The sequence below is a fragment of the Ascidiella aspersa genome, chromosome 5 (genome assembly GCF_963924565.1).
Source record: "Ascidiella aspersa chromosome 5, kaAscAspe10.2, whole genome shotgun sequence".
NCBI lineage: Eukaryota > Metazoa > Chordata > Ascidiacea > Phlebobranchia > Ascidiidae > Ascidiella > Ascidiella aspersa.
This window is the reverse complement of record NC_139451.1, coordinates 22,133,285-22,153,422: the sequence shown is the minus strand read 5'-3', so window position 1 is coordinate 22,153,422 and position 20,138 is coordinate 22,133,285. Positions and strand designations below refer to the sequence as shown.

Sequence of the window (20,138 nt, the reverse complement as noted above, 5' to 3'; positions counted from 1 at the left end):
ACCAACGCAAAAGATACGCGCACTCTTACTTTGTCAATCGTTACCGTGCTGCACAAATAAAAAAACGAGCCAGGCTCCGCATAGATTTGTTTTTATTTTAGAAAAAAAGCAAGAATTTTCTATTTTTTAATAATGACATTAAACATAGAATCAGTGGCGCGTCAATATGAAACGGATTGGGCCACCGTGGTGCATTTTGAGTTAAATGTGGGGCAACGACAAACATAGGAATCTCTCTGAAATAGTCACAATCTCAGATGTTTCTGCTTCGAGAAGTGCAAAAGTTGAATATAGAAGAAAAATATAAAATTTTAAAACATTCTATACTGAGTCCGATTGCCAATCGCCAGTCGAACAATTGCTGCTACAACTTAGGGTTTTACGTTTGTTAGTAATTCCTGATCGATATTTGTCACAGTTGACGTAACGTAAAACAAGTGTGACATGCCTAACCGATGGTTGTGTGCCATAGCCGAGGATTAAGTCGTTTCATTTCACAAACAACTCATAACATTACAAGAGGCAACAGCTTGATGACTTTGATTAACCGATTAACACTATCGTGCGCGTTTTTCAAACGACCGTTATTTTGAAAACGTGTGTTTTGACAAGATACACATTGATCATCACTGAAACAGTGTTTTTTAAAGTGAGACGTATGTACCGCGGGCACGCAAATATATGAAGGGCAGTATGTTCCTGTTGTAACTAACTGAAACATATTCTTTTGACATGTTAGAGTTCTGGTTGGGTCAGAAATTTGAAAGTTCGACCTGGTTCAAAAAGTTTGGTTCGCAGCGCTGAAATGTGTAAACGACACAACGCCCGAAAACATCAGACCGTTTACTTACGCAGTGTTACCTTTTTTTTAGGAAGCAATTTACGCCAAAATTGCCCAGCCATAATGCGGGCAGGTATTATACCTTTTGCGAGAAACGTTGACCACAAATGCCGCAAGAAAGACTAAAATAAAAAGGGGCAAGTTTATAAAAAAAACAGATTTAAAACACATTGTCTATAAACGTTGCTATATTAAATAATAAGATGCACGGTGGTTATGCCACACTAAAAAAATCCCTAACAAAGTTCCTAATGATAGTGAATATTTAGAAAGGGCCTTTTAGAAAAACAAAAAGGAAGAATAAAAGCACGAGTATATAATGAAAGCAATGTACAGAACAGCGGCTAAACAGAAAATTAATATCACATGATGGAACAATATTTACTAAACCACGCAATAAATGGAAATCGATTAAATTTCATTTAAAAAAACGAATTTTCGATGCGACAAAACGCAAATCGAGTGAATTTGGGTTTTTTTAGATTTCAAAATGTTAGAAATTAATCTGATTAAATCTTTGATAGACTTATAACTGCATTTAATCGATAATTCAAAAAAGTAACAAAAGTGAAGAATAAACGTTTTAGTCGGCGAGCCCTATCAGTTTATTTGAAATTGTCGTGTCTCTTTTGTTGGAAAGTGATCAAACAGAATATAATTTGACTAACAAGATTAATTTTGTTTACCAAACTGTAAAACGTTATCGTGACAAAGTCGGTCAAATAAGACTATTTACATTTTATTTTGTATATTTTTTTTAGTGTTTTTTAATTTTTTTTTAATTTTTTTTTTTCAATAATACAGTATCACCATAATATATGTACAAATCAATGGCTCGGGGGATTTTTCCGTCCTTCAAAATCGGCGCCTCGCAATTTCTTTGAGCAGCAAACCGCGACCGGTCGCCTCACGAACGCCTGACACTATTTTCTCAAACTTAAAAGAGCGAAACGTCGCGAGGATTCCAGCGGCTTGTGGCCGAAACGTCAGTCGAAAATAGGGATGTTCAAAGCAGAATATCAAATCTTTTGTTTCGAATCCAAATTGGATTCATATCAAATTCTGCCCTTTATTCCGGGTAATTGGAACCGATATAATTTAATGTTTTACCGCCGATGGTTGCGCCTGATTATACATACGCGAGTGGCAAGTTTAGATAAAGACCTGTCGCTGCCGCGAAACATTTATAGTGCTTGCTTTAAAAGTAGCCTAGTTGTGCGTATCAGCGTTTTTTTTCAGGCGACCAATTATTCTTTGCGTCTCGCGATAACCTTCGCTTAATAGTTAAGCGTCAATAAAGCGTTATTGGGCGAACGAGTAACGTGTAATGCCAGGTGCAGAGTTTGCCATTTTCTAAACTGCGTTAAGCTGCAAAAGTAACATTCCCTCGTAAAACGTGCTGGTATTGGACAAAATGCGCTACAGGGTTACTGAAGGTCAACTTTATGCCAACATTTAGCGAGGTTATACACAGCGTCAACTATCGGTCATGGCAATAGTAACATTGTATTCTTTGCAGTACATTTAATTTAATAAAAATATACTGGGGTGTGTTATTCTAGATTCGAAACCTATAGTTCTAGAAAAACCCCTGGTATTCTACTTTGAACATCCCTAGTCGAAGGAAGAAAACCGAAAACCGCCCGAACCGTTTAAAGTTAAAAGGTCCGCGGTGGGCGGACGCCGCAGCGGTGACATTCCGCACAGCCTGGGCAAAGCGGAAAACGGCAGACTAGGCAACGCGGCGGCTCGCCGACCGATTGTAGCACGTGCGAATGCCCGGTGACGGGACATAGCATAACACGGCAGTTATGCGGAAGGCTACTACACGACGGGCAGACGAGACGACGGCAGGACACGCAAAACTCGCTGCTGTCGACTGGAGTTTGGCTGTGGCAGATCACGCACACTCGGCAGGTTTGGTGGTTGGAGGCGTGGCGAGGGCAGAAGGCCGACGAACAGGAGACACAGAACTCCAGACGGTGGCCAGTGAGATCATTCTGTGAAGGCAGACAAAATATAAGTGTGTGTACGTTTAGGCCGGTAGAGATTTAATAGACTACGGCATTTGCATCGGTGCTTTTTGAACGAGTGAAAACGACGAATTTCAAGTTTAAACCGGTGGTGTGTGTATAAACCAGGGCCAGGGAGCCGGAGCTGGAGCTGGAGCCCGAAGTCAAGCATTTTGGCTGGAGCCGGAGCCATTTTTATTATTTTGGTGTGGACGGAGCCGTAGCTGGAGCCATTTTTATTATTTTGGTGTGGACGGAGCCGTAGCTGGAGCCATTTTTAATGCTTTTCTGGAGCCGGATCTATTTTTTAAATTTGGAGAGCTAAAGCTAGGAAAGTTATCTGCTCTAGCTCGAAATAACTTTAAATTGCTCTATAATGAAAACTTTTAAACAATCTATTGTGGCAAATGTAACTTAATTTAGCCTGTGTTGAAGCAACTTTTCAAAAGATTACGGCTACAAAGCCGGAGCCAGAGCGAACGCTGGTTTACTGTGGCTCCCCAGCCCTGGTATAAACCAAGATAAACGGTTTAGTGCGATAATTTAAAGTTTTTATCAGCGTATTTTTAAACTGCGGAAGATGGTTGAGTGAAGATTGTTCAAAATCAGAGAAACGGCTGAGTGAAAAAATCTAGTTGTTTAAGCAGTGTTTTTCAAACAGTTTTATGTTTTACAAACTTAAATAATTTTTTTTTACAAAATTATAGTCTGATAGACCCCTGTTTCATACAGTTGTTTAACATACAGATACGGTAAAATGAAAACAAGTTTTAATGATTGGATTAAAAAACCAAAGCGGCAGAGGGATGGTATTCGATGTTTTTGTCATGTTTTTCGCTGATAAAGAGAATTAACTAACTTTTTTTGTCATTGTTTGAACATTGGAGTGAAACATATTTTACCAGTAGCTTTCTAAACGTATTGAGCCGTAGAATGTGACAATCCAATGTCTTCGACGTTTTTAGGTCATCTCAGACAATTGTAAAATCCGATTTTAAGTTAGGATAGCAATAAAAATATACATGATAAATTTGACTTAACCGCCGCCCAACCACACAAGTAAGGGAATTAGGAAGACAAGAATCACCTGGCAATTCGGGTGAGAACATGCATGGTGATTGCGACGTCGATCGTCGAACGCTCGTATGTTGGGCACCACTGCAATGTAAACAAAATAGGATTGGACTAAAATATTCGGAAAAAATGTTTTTCCTGCGCTGTATTTATTGATTAATTTAGTTTACAAAATCCCTACGCGACATATCAACTGACAACTTGAAAAATTTTGCAAAACGAAAACACTGTTCGTCCTGTGTTTTATGTTTTTCCTTCGTGGTATAAATTTGTCTTGTTTTCCTTTAAAGAACACGATTTCTAAAATCGCTGATAAAAAGCGTTATGTTTATTGGGTATCGGTATTACATATTCAGCTGGCGTAAAGTATTTAATGGTTTTGAAATGCCTTTTTAATTTTTTCTTGCCCATACTGGCTTTTTTCTTATGAAAAAAACAAGTTCAGGTAAACTACATGTTGAAAGTTTATAACCGACTGGGTTAAACACTGTAGTTGTGCTTCCGACCATGTTACACTCATGGAATTTATTTTTACTGTTATAAAAAAACAAAAAAAAACACCGAATCCAAACAGTTACCTATCTCGGATTGAACCTGTCTTGGAAAAGGGATGGTTTGAAGCAGGGCGTTGTCAACTCTCCTTGCAGGCATTGGTACCTGCTGAGCACTACGAGTAGATGCAACCTCATTCATATCACCAACACTGTGCACTGTGGTACAGTGAAAAACATTATTAAAAGAAGAAAACCGATTCCTTAATAGATTTAGCTTTAGGACAAAACTCTAAAAGAAGCTAAGTTTGCTAACAGTTTTGTAATGACTTAAGTCAATGACCTGACTTAAGGGCACTTATGTTGCTTTTTTTTAATATTTTTAATTCAATTAGGTCGTTTCGGTAAAAAGATTGACTTGACTTAAGTATTTGAGCAAATGACTTGACATAGACCTAAGTCATTGAGTCAAATGCCTATTGGGTTGAAACGAAGTGTTTTCATTTAACATTTGTTTGTTAAATTTCGACAATTATCTAAATTTTTGCACGTAAAACAATTTGCTTGCTATATGAGTTTCTGTTATTTTTTAGTTAAGTTAATGCATATAATAATGAATTAGACCAAAATGCGGCTAATTCTAATCTAATTTGTGAATTAGTTGAGTGCTCTAAATAAAGCTCTAATCCAATTCGGATTTTACCAAAAAACTGCTTTGTCCAACACTATTTTCAGCAATTTAAATTTGTACTCTTTAGTCGGACTTGTAGGCGATTTTTTCAGTCTAACAATCATTTGCTATGCTATGTAAAAATAGCACACACATACTTACCATTTACATTATTATGAGAATAAATTGCGTTTTAAACTAAATTCATTGTGAATAATTAAATGTATTTTGAGTTCAAAATCCAGATTAACTTTTGTTTTTTAAAAATTCGGTTATTTCAAATCTAATCTAATTTGAGAAAACTATTAAAAGGATCAAATTTTTATTCAAATCTAATTTTAAAAAGCTAAAAAATAAATCTAGTTGTCTAAGCCTGATAGGTCCAATCAGTCAAGCTTACCTGGCGGCTCGAATACGTTAGTGATCTGGACATCGGCACTCGGAGATGGTAGCGGAGACTGAGGTGTGCTGTCAAGGTGATTTGACGTTTCTCGGTCGCGAGCAGTTTGAGGCTGCGATGCAAAGGGTAAAAATATCCGATAATATCGAATCGGGAGTCTATATCCCATACAAATTGGTGGTAATGGTCACATAACGAGTCTGGTTTGGGTGCCGATCCAATACCAATTAGATATAGAATTTTTAGCAATGATTTTTAACTTGAAAGGCAAAGCTATCAACGGTATAGATTAACAACAGGAGGTAACCGAACTACTAAAGGCTATAGCACATTTTGGAAAATATACATTTGAACGTTTTAATTTATTTGGTTTTATATTTAACCATAGTAATGACGTCATTTGGTATCGGATAGGACAATAGTAGTATTTGATCAAAATATCGGGTATCGCTATCCAAATAAAATGTCAAGTATCGAACATTCCTAGTTATTTGGGCTGTGTAGCGCTGTTCTCTGACTGCTAGTTGGCCTACAATTATTTTAAATATCGCTAGCTTAGCAGCAATACGGATTGTTAGAATATTTTCAGTTTGATAACGGTACTGAAAGTATCACGAAAGTAGGCAAAAAAAAAAAATTAAAAAATAATTTTTGACATGCCCTTGAATCTATGACCAATTACAGTTTAATCAGTATTGGGCTAGTTTACCTTTAAGGTGATGAAATTATGCGAAAAAGCTACGAATACCTGAATAATTTTACTCGCTACACTAATAAAGTTTGCACCACATGTAGAAAATTTGTTTAAAACACAACTTTTTAATATGATAAACCATTTTACGTTTTTCCAGCAAAAATGCAAAAAAGTGACAGTGCAACGTATAACTCCCAGTAGTAAAACCTCCCATATCTTTGCAACACGTCTTAACATTCTTACGTTTGTAGGTCGATTGGACTTTCTTATCTTCTTTCGAGGAAGGTTTTGGGGCATCGCCATTGAAGAGGGTCCAGGGGTTTCTGATTCAGATTCTCTTTTTGACTGCAAGAAAACGTACATTTTGAAAGCACATGTTGCTTATACCAAGGGTTCTTAAACTGGGGTCCATGGACCCCTTAGGGGTCCGTAAACTATTTTAAGGGGGTCCATAAACGCCTAATTTAAATATTAGTGTATATTTAGGAAGCCAATTTTATCAAACAAATCGTTTAATTAAAGATTAAACGCTTATGCACTGAATGCATTTAGACTTCATTTCACTTTCACATTTTGGACAGAAATGAGAAGATTTGAGAAGTCCATTTGTATTTTGACTTAAATTTATGACGTCATTTTTTTGCCTATTGTGGTCCACGCGAGCCCCGCCAATTTTTTTTTTTTTTTGTAAAAAAAGTTTAAGAATCCCTGCTTTATACCTTATCAGCGGCACGGCTGTAAAACAAATGTTTTGGATGGGAGACGATATCCGATCCCAAGATAGCAAATTTTGTTTGTGCATTTCAGCCATGGGATCAAACTAACATTTTTTTGTTATAGAAAAATGTTTTTTTTTTTCTTTAAACACTAAGGCGCTATTAAAAATTCGGCTATCAAAATTTCTATGCTTGTAGAGCAGCTAATGGTTCGCCAAATATTGTCTGGGATAGACAAAGATTTTTTACGCCCAATCGGGAAATGGAAATTGGAGCCAAATGCGATCATTGAAGTGTATACACAAGGGTGGTGACTTGCACACATCTTCAGGGGAATAAACAAAACAATCTGGGCAATATAAAGCCAGTAACTTTTTGTTATATTATCACTTAAATGTAACATATTAGAATACCTTATAAACTTAACATATTAGAATACCTTATATACACGTAAGGTATCAGTCTGACAGTTACTTGCGGACACATTGTCGCCTAAATTCGGAAATAACTTCAACGACCTTGTCAACAGTAAGCGTAAATTCATAAAGTTTTGTAGCGCAAAATTTCTCGAGATTTCACGGTCTGTAAACACTTTCGGACAGGTTTAATTACTGGTACAAATGTTTCTTTAAAGTTTTAAGTTGTGCGTTATACCAGAAGATAACTTACGTTTCCGACCGATGCATGCTGGGGATTGCCGGATCTTTGTTTTTCGGGATGATGTGGATTTTCCTCAAAACTTGACGACTAACAAACATACAAAACGACAATGATCACGCAAGTCCTTGTCTGTTTTTCTATTAAATGCAGTAAACATAAGTGCCCATAATAGTAACAGTGTGACGTGAACGGGATATTTTATGACAAATAAACCAAGTCCAATACTATAGTAAACGTTAATGTTCAAATAACTTGATGGAATGACGCATTTTTTCCGTTACAAAAACATTTTTCATAATTAGCCGCCAGTAAGTCGGACTTACTCCCTATACTTTTTAACTTGTTGCAAAAGAACGTATTTATGAGACAAACTACGCTACTTATTAGAACCTAAAGGTGTATGCACTTTTCAATGCAATTTATACGCACAATGTCTAAAACAAAGTTTCAAGGTTGTGATATGAAACACAACCGACGGCTGTGTGCCGTAGGTATAATTGCATATTATTTGAAGAAAATCCAAAGACGCTTAAAAAAAAAAAAACTTTTGTTCATTTGACATAACATGACCAGACGACAAACAGGATACAGAACGACAGCTACACAGCTCTTACCCTGGTAAATCACAGACAAACAAGCTTTCTCAGCAGCTTAAAAACACACACTTTACAATGGCCACTTTTTGACGCCCTTTCGCCATCCTCGAGGTGACTGTTTACCTGGACACAGGCAAACACTATTATCAGCAAGTTATTTTTGTTCTGTTTAACGTATCCTTAAAGAAGTGGTTGATCTTAAAAATAATAGTGAAGGAGTAAGGCTGGTTGCCCTAAACTTGCTATTGTTTGTTGTTAAGTACTGAAACAACTATACATATTTGACTATATATGTTCAACTGCGATCTAGTTTTAGAAGTGAACTATTCAGGCATATATGTCATTAAGTATAAACCAAACGAGATTTAAATAAAAGTATTTTTATGAAAGGGATACATTAATAGTTAGTTTGCACAACCACAATAGCCCCGATACTTGTTTGGATATATTAGCAAAAACGTACACAAAGGAACTGTAATTGACAACCTTGCTGAACATTGCATGGTATAGAAGTGTTGTTGGATTACTGGGCGCTTTGATTATACAACATAGCATGTCAATCTCAACTAGGATACAGCTAAGCACGAGTAGGTGAGAAAAAAAAACGAGATTTGGATAGAGTTACAGAACTTCTGATAATCAGTGAACCATCTCCTTTACATTTAACTAGCTTTTTTGTTGAACAAAGGCCAAGAAATCAATGTGGGTATACAATGTGGTCTCTCTCTCTCCCAACACTATAAGGTACTTACCAAAGACTAGATTTTTGTATCTTAGCCTTGCTTGCAATACAATCATGATTAGGCAACCTGATTTTGATATGTTTTAGATCAGTGGTTCCCAACCTTTTTGTTTTGGCGACCCCTTTTAAGTTTTTGAAAACCCATGCAACCCACCAATTGATGTGTATTACACATAAACCATATTACAATCTTAACCAATTCGAAAAATGTACAAATTTCTTGATAGATTGTTTCAAAATTAGGCAAGAATGTCCGAATTTAACAAAGTAGAAAATAAATTTTGCTCTTGTTACGAAATAATGGAAAATTGACATGTCAAACGGTAAATTTGTAAAGAAACTTGTACTATCTCGCTTTCCCCTGAAATGGTGTCAAAGTGAGAAAAAATTAAGTTGTGTATAAATGTTGTTACAGCTTTGAAGTGTCATAAAACGGGTCCTCAATTGAATATAACCGTTCCTATTTATATTATACAAATCTCTTGGACTGAAGCTATGCTATTGATTAAATTCAACTACAATGGTGATGTCATCACTAAAACAAATAAAATTTCCACAATTGTCTATCCGATATTCTTGTTCCTTGCGCTGCTAATTTTTGTTTATATTGTTGTTTTTTTATATTGTTTGTTTTTTTGTTTTTTAATTTTTTTTGCACATTTTTTTGACGACCTCCCATACAACCTCATGCAACCAACTTAGGGTTTGCGATGACCAGGTTGGGAACCACGGTTTTAGATCATGTAGCATAAACTTGCAAACATATTAACCAATAAATATTTTTACTTGAGAATCACTGCTTCGTTCTTGGTCATTATCAGTAGATGTTGCTGGCATTGAAAAAAGGGTGTTAGATTGTGGGCGTTGTCCCTGAAATAACCCAAACAAACTCATTTTAGATCATTTTGAGTATATCCAATCATAACCGAATTTAAATCATTACCACAAAACATTTCCCTGCAGTTAAACAACTATTTAATCAGCACTCACTAAAAACTAGTTTCAGTAAAATTCTAGTCACACCTGGAATGTCTTTAAAAAACTAGTTATTTATTGTTCTACTAGTCAGCTTATGTTACTTATATTTTACATTTTTGCATATCTTAGCAAATTCCTAGAAAAAAAATATTTGCTGTTTATTAACTCTCAGTAAATTGAAGATCGCAGGCCAGATATAAAATCTGTTTCGACGTTTTTGATCGACTTACATATAAATATTTACCTAAACAAAATGAGATTTAAGAAATTGTCGCTAAGTTTAAAATAAAAAAAATAGGCTTTGAATTGCATCTGACACACATTTCCGTTAATAAGTATTAATAACCATATTTTGGTATCAGGGAAATATCCCGAAAGTTGTAAACAAATCAACCAACTATATAAATTGCTTTTACTTGAGAATGACTGCTTTGCTCTGTGCCATTTCCGGTGGACCCAGTTACCATGGAAGAAGAACTGTTAGATTGCGGGCTTTGTCCCTGAAATAAACATTTAAAAAATGCTGTAGCTGTAAACCATCTTTCGCCATGCCTTTGCTAGCCATTCTTTGGTCCGAAGAAAATAAATTGCTTATTGCAATTTAAGACTAAACCTAAAAACATAATTACCATACATATTTGGAGTCCAACTCGCGACTTGAGTAATTAGGTTAAACACTGTTAATGGTAAATATGGACCAGCATATGGTGGATTATTTTCGCACCACGTTTTGTGGGTGGATAAGTTATATGATACTACTTTGAGTGGATTGCTTGCTGTATATCCACATCAATTTGGTTACATGGATGGGTGTAATACAGGCTGCAAAGTCTGAGCCATATTTGCGACTGAGCAAAATAAATAAATTTGGCCAAGGTCAGATTCTGGTTGTTTTTAAGTTACTTCCCAGCCCGGTGAAAAACTACACATACCTAAATCAGAATTGCAAAAACACATATGGAAAAACAAGGCAAGTCTTACTCAACTGATCAATTGTGTTACTCAATAATTGTGCTATCTAGGTTAATAGAACTGAAAAGCAGATATAATACCGCTTTTGTCATAATTAAACAAGATTGATATATTAACACATTTTTAACAGGAGTTTTAAACTATGTTGTTTCGGAATAGTCTTATTTGCAGCTGAAGAGCCATAAAATATGTTTGTGAGTCGCAGTTTGCCAACCTCTATGTAAGGCTTACTTAGTCACTTACAAAATGCTCTCTTTGAAATTTACATAGCATGAAATTACATGTCTTACAGTCTTGTTAAACAAAGTTTGTTTTTGCAATATTGAAAACATTTTTTGGGATAACTAAGTTTTGATTGAGAGTTCTAGGTCTTTTTTAAGTCACTACTTTAAAATTGTATTTTAGGCCTTATGTTAGTATCCATGAACTTTTTGAGTGATTCTAAATGACTGGTCTGTGTGTGATTTTACTATAATTTGGTACATGGTTAAAGTTCTTTTAAATTGTAAATAGGTTTACAAGCAAGAAAATATTTAAAATCACTGTTAAAATGAGTATATAATTAGACAACACCCTTAACTTAAAAGAACACAAATAAACGCAGTAGAAATAGGTTCTAAAGTGTGACTAGTCAACAAACTGACATTAAGCGAATGTATTTGGTTTCATATTATAAGAAAAAAAATGTTTCATATGTAAAAGTTTTTAGAAAGTAAGTTAACAACGACTGTGTTCTTTGATTGAACTAAGAAAAATTGAAATTTATTGTGTGAGTTAAAATTAAAGGCACTTTGAAACCAATCAACATAATGGCAGTTGCTAGAATATTTCGAGACTGACACAGGTCTGCTAAAATCCAGCCTATAATTTTCCGGGCTACCGTAAAAAGCTTTGGTAAATATAGCTTGTTTGTCCTGTTAAATAAGCAAGAACATCTAAGTTTCTTTATTTTTCATAATGAAGCATTTGTTTTTTTAACAACATAAAAGTTGTAAACACATTTAACAACGATATATAAACTGTTTTTTACTTGAGAATGACCGCCTTGCTCTGTGTCATTTTCGGTGGATCCAGTTGGCATAGAAGAAGAGCTGTTAGCTTGCAGGCTTTGTCCCTGGAAACACATTTAAAAAATGCTGTAGCTGTAAACCATCTTTCGCCGTGCCTTTTTGTTACAGCCAGACTTTGTCAGTTGTACACAAAATTATACATTGTTTATTCAAACACAGCTTAAAAAATAGTTAGTCAGTAGGTTAAACAAATAAACAGTGCCACCAAGCTTCTTAGTAACATACCAAGTATTTTATACTTTCTGGTATTAAACTGATTTAACACTAAATAACTGATTTTTTAAAGATCATTGTCATAAATCTGATGGAATAAAATTAAGGCACAAAATTTTCCGAATGGCCTTGTAGGACTTTTTAAGACATGAATTGAACTACTGTTGGTTTAACCAGCATAATGTAACTTTACTCAGAAGAAAAAACAATTGTTGTTTGATGGCTTACTGGTTTAAAAAGATCATTAAAACAGATTTTTAGTTTTGTGGTGATGGCATTGTGTTTTTAATGAATCTTTAACAATTTTGTTTTACAAAGTAAGTGTAAATCTTGACCATAATGTGATACATTGGGTAAGCTTTGCTAATTTGAAATTTTACAAAGAACACTCTACACCAGGGGTGGGCAATTATTTTTAGCTGCGGGTGGCTTGAGAAACTTATAATGTTGTGGCGGACCGGGTCCAAAAAAAGGATCTCAAATACACGCAATATGACATCCTGACGGTCAGGCGCGTAGTGTGACCGTTTCAAAGGGGGGTGTCCCGAATTTTCAACTCAGGGAACCGACGTTTTAATCTATGTTTCAAAATGCGACGGCCAAGCGCTCTTTTTCAAGATTGAGGCTAATAAAAAACATTCAATAGAGCGACCTGCGGTGAAGACAGTTGCTGTACCATACAAGCTTGTTTTCTACGTTGTTAGAAATTGTTTTTAACAATGAAATATATTTTCGTTATTAAGCTTGATTAAGGCTACAGTACTTGAGTTGTTGACAGACGAAATGCTAAATGAAACAACAATAACAAGTGGTGATCAGGCGTTGGCAGCGATAAGCACCGACGTGTTTTCCAAGCCAGGTGCAATGTTTGCGATGTAACATTGCAGGAATCACGGTTTTAGTTTTGTGATAATTGTTTACTGAGATTTCAAAGGGGGTGTCAGACTCCTAGATACCCCCCCCCCCACGCTACGCCCCTGCTGACGGTATAAAACAAATAAGCTAACAAATTTTTTATTACTTTTAAAGTTGTGCAAAGATTGCAATTTAAGTCGAATTTGAAGAAAGCCACTAGACGTCGCGAAAAAAATGCGACTATATTTGTTGGAAAATGCTAACTTCAATTTAGATTTAGAGGGGGACGTGAAGCATTAAGCACAGACAAAAAACGTACATTACTTGACATATATATTGGCGTTTGTGGGGCGCGTTGACCTAAAAGTTAAGAATAAAATAAGTAATAATTTTGTACAAAAAACCTTATAATGTTTTTGTTGTTTCTAAAGCTTTAAGTTACCAGTTACTTGCAGTACGGTCATATTGCAAAGACAATATAAATCGGGAGAAACGCACAACAACATGACGTTAACTAAATTAGGTTGACAAAATTTGAATCGGTATATTTCAGGGTTTAGAAAACGGTATTTCGTTCATATTTTTAAGACCGAATACTTTAGACGCACAAAAAATAAAGCTTGTTATATGTTGCCCTTTTTTAATGTACACACATGTAGGAAATGTAACAGTTATTAATTCTGTATATACATGACCCTAGGTCTATTGTTTGGAATTTTAATCTTTTTTATTTAAGTTATAAACTTTTGAAAAGTGGGTACTAGTGGTTGACCTAAGCAGGATTGTTCCTAGCATAAAACCATGTCATAAAACAGTATTAATAAAATAAACTGATGATCTTATATATATATATATTTACCAAACTAACATCTTGTCCAGGTGAAGGGTTGTTTGTTCCATCACTTGAGTTACCACTACTTGAACCTAAATAGGATAAGCTTAATTAGATTTAATAACTTTCAAATAATGTACAACTTATATCATTTTTCGGCGCTGGTCTAGAATCCTACCACCATAGGCGCCGAACGTGGGTGTGCAGAGCGTTTTTAGACACCCTAGATTTCTTGTAGGGCGTCAAAACGCCCTAGAATTTGACCAAGTTTTCAATAAATGTGCAAATTAATTTCTTTAGAACAGTCTTAGTTAACCAAAAGTTATTCAAATTTTCCCATATCACCACAAATAGACACGAGGCCATAGCATCCCCAAACTATGTTTTATGCAATTGTTTTCCAAATTATTGTTACGATTTGGCCATTTCAAAGGAAACTTAGCACTGTCTAGAACAGCGGTTCCCAAACTGGGGTCCGCGGACCAAATGGGGTCCGTACAGCAGTTTCAGAGGGTCCGCAAGGAGAATTAGTCTTTTAAGTTTTCAAACGTCTATGTTTTAAACATTATCTGTCATCTTTATTGTTTTAGTTAAGTTTTATTATTTGATCGTAGCGTGTTTTATGATGTCTATTGTGACATCATAAAGCATCTATTATGCTGTACTACCTGCTATCAGCGAATCGTTCACATTAGTTAGAACAGGGTGGTCCAAACCCAGCTGCAATTTCAGCCAAATTGATTTGGTTAATTAAACCTTTTTGCGCAAAATGATAACGTCTTTGTAATTTGGCGATTGTGGAGTATGCAACATCTCTTTTACGCGAACATTCTATGCTTATAAAATGCAGTCTTCTAATTAAAATTTTTGTCAAATACGCAAATTTTTCGCGGTTCGCGCACACCAGTTTTCCCAGTCTCATAACATTCGATTTTATTTGCGCACAAGTTTCTGGAGCGTATCTGTCTTTCGATATTACTTTGTGACATTATCTTTAAACATTTCATGCCTCGACCAAACGAAAAACGAAACATTGTTTGACTGCACTAGTGAAAAATTTTTATAAGGCCGCGAAATATCAAAATAATTGCAGAGGGTTCGCCAGGCAAAATTGTTAGAAAAGTTTGGGAACCGCTGGTCTAGAAAATAACGCCCTGAAATTTTGAAAGTTCGGCGCCTATGCCTACCACAACGCATATTATTTGGGTTAGGGTGTGGGTTAGCGTTTTGGGTTAGGGTGGTTCAAGTATTGTTATTAAATACTGAAATATAATAATACTTGACCTACTGAAACCCGCTTACTCGCCCACTAACCCAAATGTTCTGCGTTGATTAATAATTGTGGTAGGATTCTAGACCAGGTCCAGCGCCCATTTTTTTCTGTATGAAAAGTCACGATCAACTTGCTTTCACTGATTTACCAAACTTAGACATATTTAACAAATTAATTAGGAATTCTTTATCATAAAGGCTACCTGGCACACATTTATTCCCTTTGTTGAAAAAGCACCAGATGGTTGAAAAAGCACCAGGAAACAAATTTCTTATTCCATATTGCTCCTGTTTTTTATTAGACTTTCTTCCTTTTTGGTATTTTTTAGACTTTCGTCGCCCTTTCCTTCGAGCGTCGCCCTTTCTTTTCGAGAATTTCTTTATTTTTTTTTGAGTGTTGAGAGTTGAAAATAACATTTGCGTTATCCAACTAGCTCTGGATTTGTCTGGGGTATCTTGCCCTTCAGTACTCCCATGGTTGCAGAATCTTAAAACCACTATAGAGGTAGTAAGGTGAAGCAAAAGACTTACAAGACATTCTTGAAAAGAAACTTCTTTGGATGTAAATGTCAGTTGGACAAGAAGCATCCCAAACAGAAAGACAAGAACACTTAAAATTAAAGAGTATTCTTTCATATTTATCCCTAATGATAGAAACTTTCTATTTGACGAGTCTATAATTTAAAAAGATTTTCACCAATGTTGTAGATAGTAATTGGGCATATACACAAGCAAAATTAATTTTATATTTTAAATGGGAAGAACAATGTACATGAGCTCAGTTTTTTACAAAACTAATAAGGTGGGAGTTAATGTTAAAAAACTTTGTTTTTCTCCTTAAAATCTTTAGAACAAATCATTTTGAAATGTTATAATTTACAAGAAAAAAAATATTGTACATTGAAGATTGCTTCTAAACCAATTGCACCTTTAGTATCAGTTTTTTATGCTTTCACACATTAATATGGGTCCAGACTACATACTGTGACAGATGCAGTTTGCAGCGCTGGTCTAGAATCCTACCACATTTTCATCCAGGGCTTTATATTGCCAAAAATATTTGGGTTAGGGTGCGAGTTAGAGTTTGGGTGTGTCAAGTATTATTATAATATTTATTGTTACATATTTATGCCTTACTTTAAAGTTTGAACTTTGACAACATTTTGTTACTGTTAAGATAAATGTGGTACGATTCTAGACCTGCGCCCAGTCTGTATTTAAAAAAAATATGCCAGATCTTGCGGCCAGCAGAGTCGAATAACATACGAAAATGTACTACATGGCCCAGTCTGCACTTCATGGCACTTTATGCCGTAATTCCGGAAAATTTTTGAGTGGTGCATGTGTGCATCAGGGTTCTTTGCACATCTAAGGTTCAGGAATCTAAAACAATTGGAGCCGTTATTTTCAATTTAGGCGTGTAATTTACTTTTATTTAGATGTGCGCACAAATTGATTTCAGCTCGTGGGCACTTGCCACAGAATGCAGACCAGAAAGTGGTGTTGATTACATGTTTTTTGTTAAAAACAATTTTTCGGCGCTGGTCTAGAATCCTACCACAGTTCTAAAATCAACGCACAAAATTTGAGTTAGCATGCGGGTTAGCGTTTGGGTGTGGGTGGGTCAAGTATTATTATATTCCAAATTTAATAATAATACTGGACGTACCTCAACCCAAACGCTAACCTGTACCCTAACCCAAATGGTGTTTCGTTGTGGTAGGATTCTAGACCAGCGCCAATTTTTCTGCTACTCTAACTCTGCACTTCAATGTTCTGTTACTTACTCCAACTCTGCACTTCGTAATAGTCATAAACGTTGTTGCAAGTACCAATTTGGCGGTTGTTTTCTTTGTCCAAACAAATGACAGATGGTCACTGGTCAGTCGGTTTTGGTCAAGGATGACCAATTGACCAGTGACGTCATACAAAACCTAATTTATTATTCTATGATGACATGTTTACTACGGATTTCATAAACTAGGATGCATTGCTTAACCATTTAACTGCAGCGGGCCAATAAATTGGCTTAAGGACCACCAGTCATTCTTACTGCTATAAAAAGCTTATTAGTGCAAATATTTTTTTCAGTTGCGGTGTTTTTGAAAGAATATGTATTTATGTTTCATTTGGACTTAAAAAATATATATGTTAGCATTTGAAAAAAAATAGTTATACGTATTTTAAAAAAGCTTCACTCTCAAACGCTAGTGATAGCAGTAGTTTATTTGAGATTACAACAGTTCAAGAACTTTCGGCGCTCTTTCACTATTGTACGTAAAAATTACTAAAAAAAAACTTTCTTCAAATGCCGCATACCACAACGCATATTGTTTGGGTTAGGGTGCGGGTTAGCGTTTGGTTGAGGGTGGGTCAAGTTATTATTAATAATAAACATAATATTACTTGACCCACCCTCACTCACCCAAACGCTAACCCAAACAATATGCGTTGTGGTATGCGGTATTATTTTGTTTTGTTTTTTGCTTAAGTTTTCACGTACATAAGTGAAAGAGCGCCGAACTTTCAGATGAAGAACCAAGTCCCTCACAGGTAGATCCTACCACAACAGTAACTGTATCTGGCTCAAAGTGACCAAGAAGGCAGAAAAAAATTACATCAAAGCGACAAAAATCTTCACAAGGCAGTTCTAACAAACCTAAATTGTTGTGGGAATCTGTTGGTTTTGATTGTACCCCAACCACAATCCTCTTTGCTGAAACATCTGGGTATTGTCGCCGAAATTTGGACAAACATGTATCTTCGCTACAGTTTTTGGAACTATTTTTAGATGAGTCTTTTTGGAATCTTATTTGGTTGCCTAAAAATTGGACCAACTGTCACTGTGAATTCACCCGATTCGTCGGCAAGTTTGGCTTAGCCATGCCACAGCATACTGCATTTTTGTCGCAAAGATAAGCCAAAGGAATATGATTTCCTGATTCCAGGATCACGCCTGTTAGCATAGAAAGAGAAATGCCTGATTCCCGCTGGATGGGGACTCCCCTTTACCTTTTTGCGACTGAAACGCGGGAAAACGCGAATCTAGGCTAAAAGGCGCTTTTTTCAAGCAACATAATTTTATAAATTTTATTGGCGCTGGTCTAGAAACCTACAACGATTTTGCAGCTTGAAATTGCGTGGCTGTAATTCCTGTAATAACGTTATTTGTAAAATTAGCGCGACTGATAATGGAGTACAAGAATGAAAACCGTTATCGCGACGAAAGTTTTGCGCGTTTGAGCGATTTTTAGTGGCTGGCCGCATTATACGTTGATTTTACATGGAATGTGCGGCTATGACCGCGGCTGAGCGGGCTTTGGGCGTGCGTGTCGGTGGGTTAAGTGTTGTGATATTCATTATTTAATTATTATACTTGACCCACCCTAACCCAAGTAATGTGCGTTTTGGTAGGATTCTAGACCAGCGCCAGTAACTTCTTGTACTTGTAGTGTAGGTTAGTTATAATGAAATGTAATAAATTGGCGCAAAATGGGCATATGCAGGGTTTATGTAATTGGCTGCCCTCTCAACAAACAACAGGGAAGCTCTTTTAACACTGTAGCTTTATATGTTTTCTCATGGAAAGGTGCCATTAAGCGTACAAAATGGTAGCTTGCTATACAAACTTAGCAACGTTTAGGGGAAGTAGCAAATGTCTTGTTTACCCATTAGCCACCATGCAGTACATAAGCACTAGTCTGCTGTCTGAATTTCATTGCACTTTACGCCGAGATCTCTGGCATACAGAAACAACTTTCAAGGTGTGCAATTATGTTTTTACACACCTTTTGTTGGAAATCCTACCACAAAAGCTTTTTTCAATATTTAAGTGTACAGTATACCAATTTAGAAGTTTGAAACTCTGGTTGTTGTAGTGCGAAAATAAAGCTACGTCTAAAATTTGTTGTCGTTTTATAACTGACATGCACAGGCTCAGTGGGAGCTGTTTGAAACATGACAATTAACAGATGCCTGTTGCAATAAATAATGGTTACTTCATTCAGTTTGGGTAGTGCATGAGTTTACCCCGAAAAACGGCAAAATAATTTGGGTACCCTAAAAAACAACCCAAGTAGAATTACTCAATATAATTTTTTTGTGTAAAAAAACATGCTACCCAATTAAAGAAAAATATATTATTGGGTAGTAGGATTTTATACCCAAATTCAGAGCCGAGATTTGTACCCAAAATAAATAGATTGGGTATAGTCAACATGTACCCAAATAATATCGGTAGAATGTTGGGTAAGGAATGTTCACATAATTGGGTTTGGGAACTTTGGGTATTCATAGATTTAACCCAAAACAAACTTGGGTAAAGTTTAGCACCGGGTATAAAAAACAAATTAATGGATCATACATTTTATTGTTCATCGTAATGATTAACACAAAACTTGTTCGATAGTGGTTATGTTAGAAATATAACTAGTTATGACAGTGATTAATGCGACTGTTTTAAGATGAAAAATCGGCGGACCATAACGTCCTATTTCACTTATTAATCTATTAGGCATACCGTTATGAGTTAGTTCAGTAGCTTAGAGCCTAACATACATTAAATACTCCAGTTTGTTATAACGCTTATTAGGTGTACAAATATTTAAATAACGGCAAATTGGTGCGTCGATTTAAATTTTGAAATTCGGCGCGAGACGTCACACTCCGTTAAGCGAGAGGCATTCTTTCGCCAAGCGCGCGTCTAAAAACGCCTTTGTCTCGCCAAGCGCGCGTCTAAAAGTTAGTTTGCGAACCACATAAGTTATGTGTATGTAAGAAGTGTGATAAACATCAACCAGTTGCAGTTATCGTGTTCTCAACTTTAAAAAGATTAGGATAAAAAAGAAAAGGAAGGTGAATATGTCTAGGTCAAGCCTTGGCGCTGGTCTAGAATCCTACCACAACGTTGAAATGATTATTAAGCAATGCATAATATGTGGGTTAGGGTGTCGGTTAGTGTTTGGGTGTGGGTAGGTCAAGTAATATTGTTTAACACTATTACTGGACTCACCCAAACGCTAACCGGCAACCTAACCCTAATAATGTTCGT

At 35.9% G+C, this 20,138-nt stretch overlaps 1 protein-coding gene across 2 annotated transcripts; it reads right to left on the bottom strand.

Moving 5' to 3' along the window:
- Positions 1 to 10,163: 10,163 nt before the first annotated feature.
- On the bottom strand, positions 10,164 to 15,750 carry LOC146145412 (uncharacterized). 2 transcript variants are annotated; one of them, XM_083390375.1, is made up of 4 exons: positions 15,292 to 15,750; positions 13,853 to 13,908; positions 11,877 to 11,960; positions 10,164 to 10,374 (listed from the first exon to the last, which is right to left on the bottom strand). In XM_083390375.1, the coding sequence occupies exons 1-4, from the start codon at positions 15,722 to 15,724 to the stop codon at positions 10,264 to 10,266; spliced, it is 684 nt and encodes a 227-aa protein (XP_083246501.1). In that variant the 5' UTR covers positions 15,725 to 15,750; the 3' UTR covers positions 10,164 to 10,263. The 2 variants fall into 2 exon arrangements, with proteins under 2 accessions (XP_083246501.1, XP_083246502.1); XM_083390376.1 differs by having other exon boundaries at positions 10,285 to 10,374; positions 13,844 to 13,908.
- Positions 15,751 to 20,138: the final 4,388 nt, after the last annotated feature.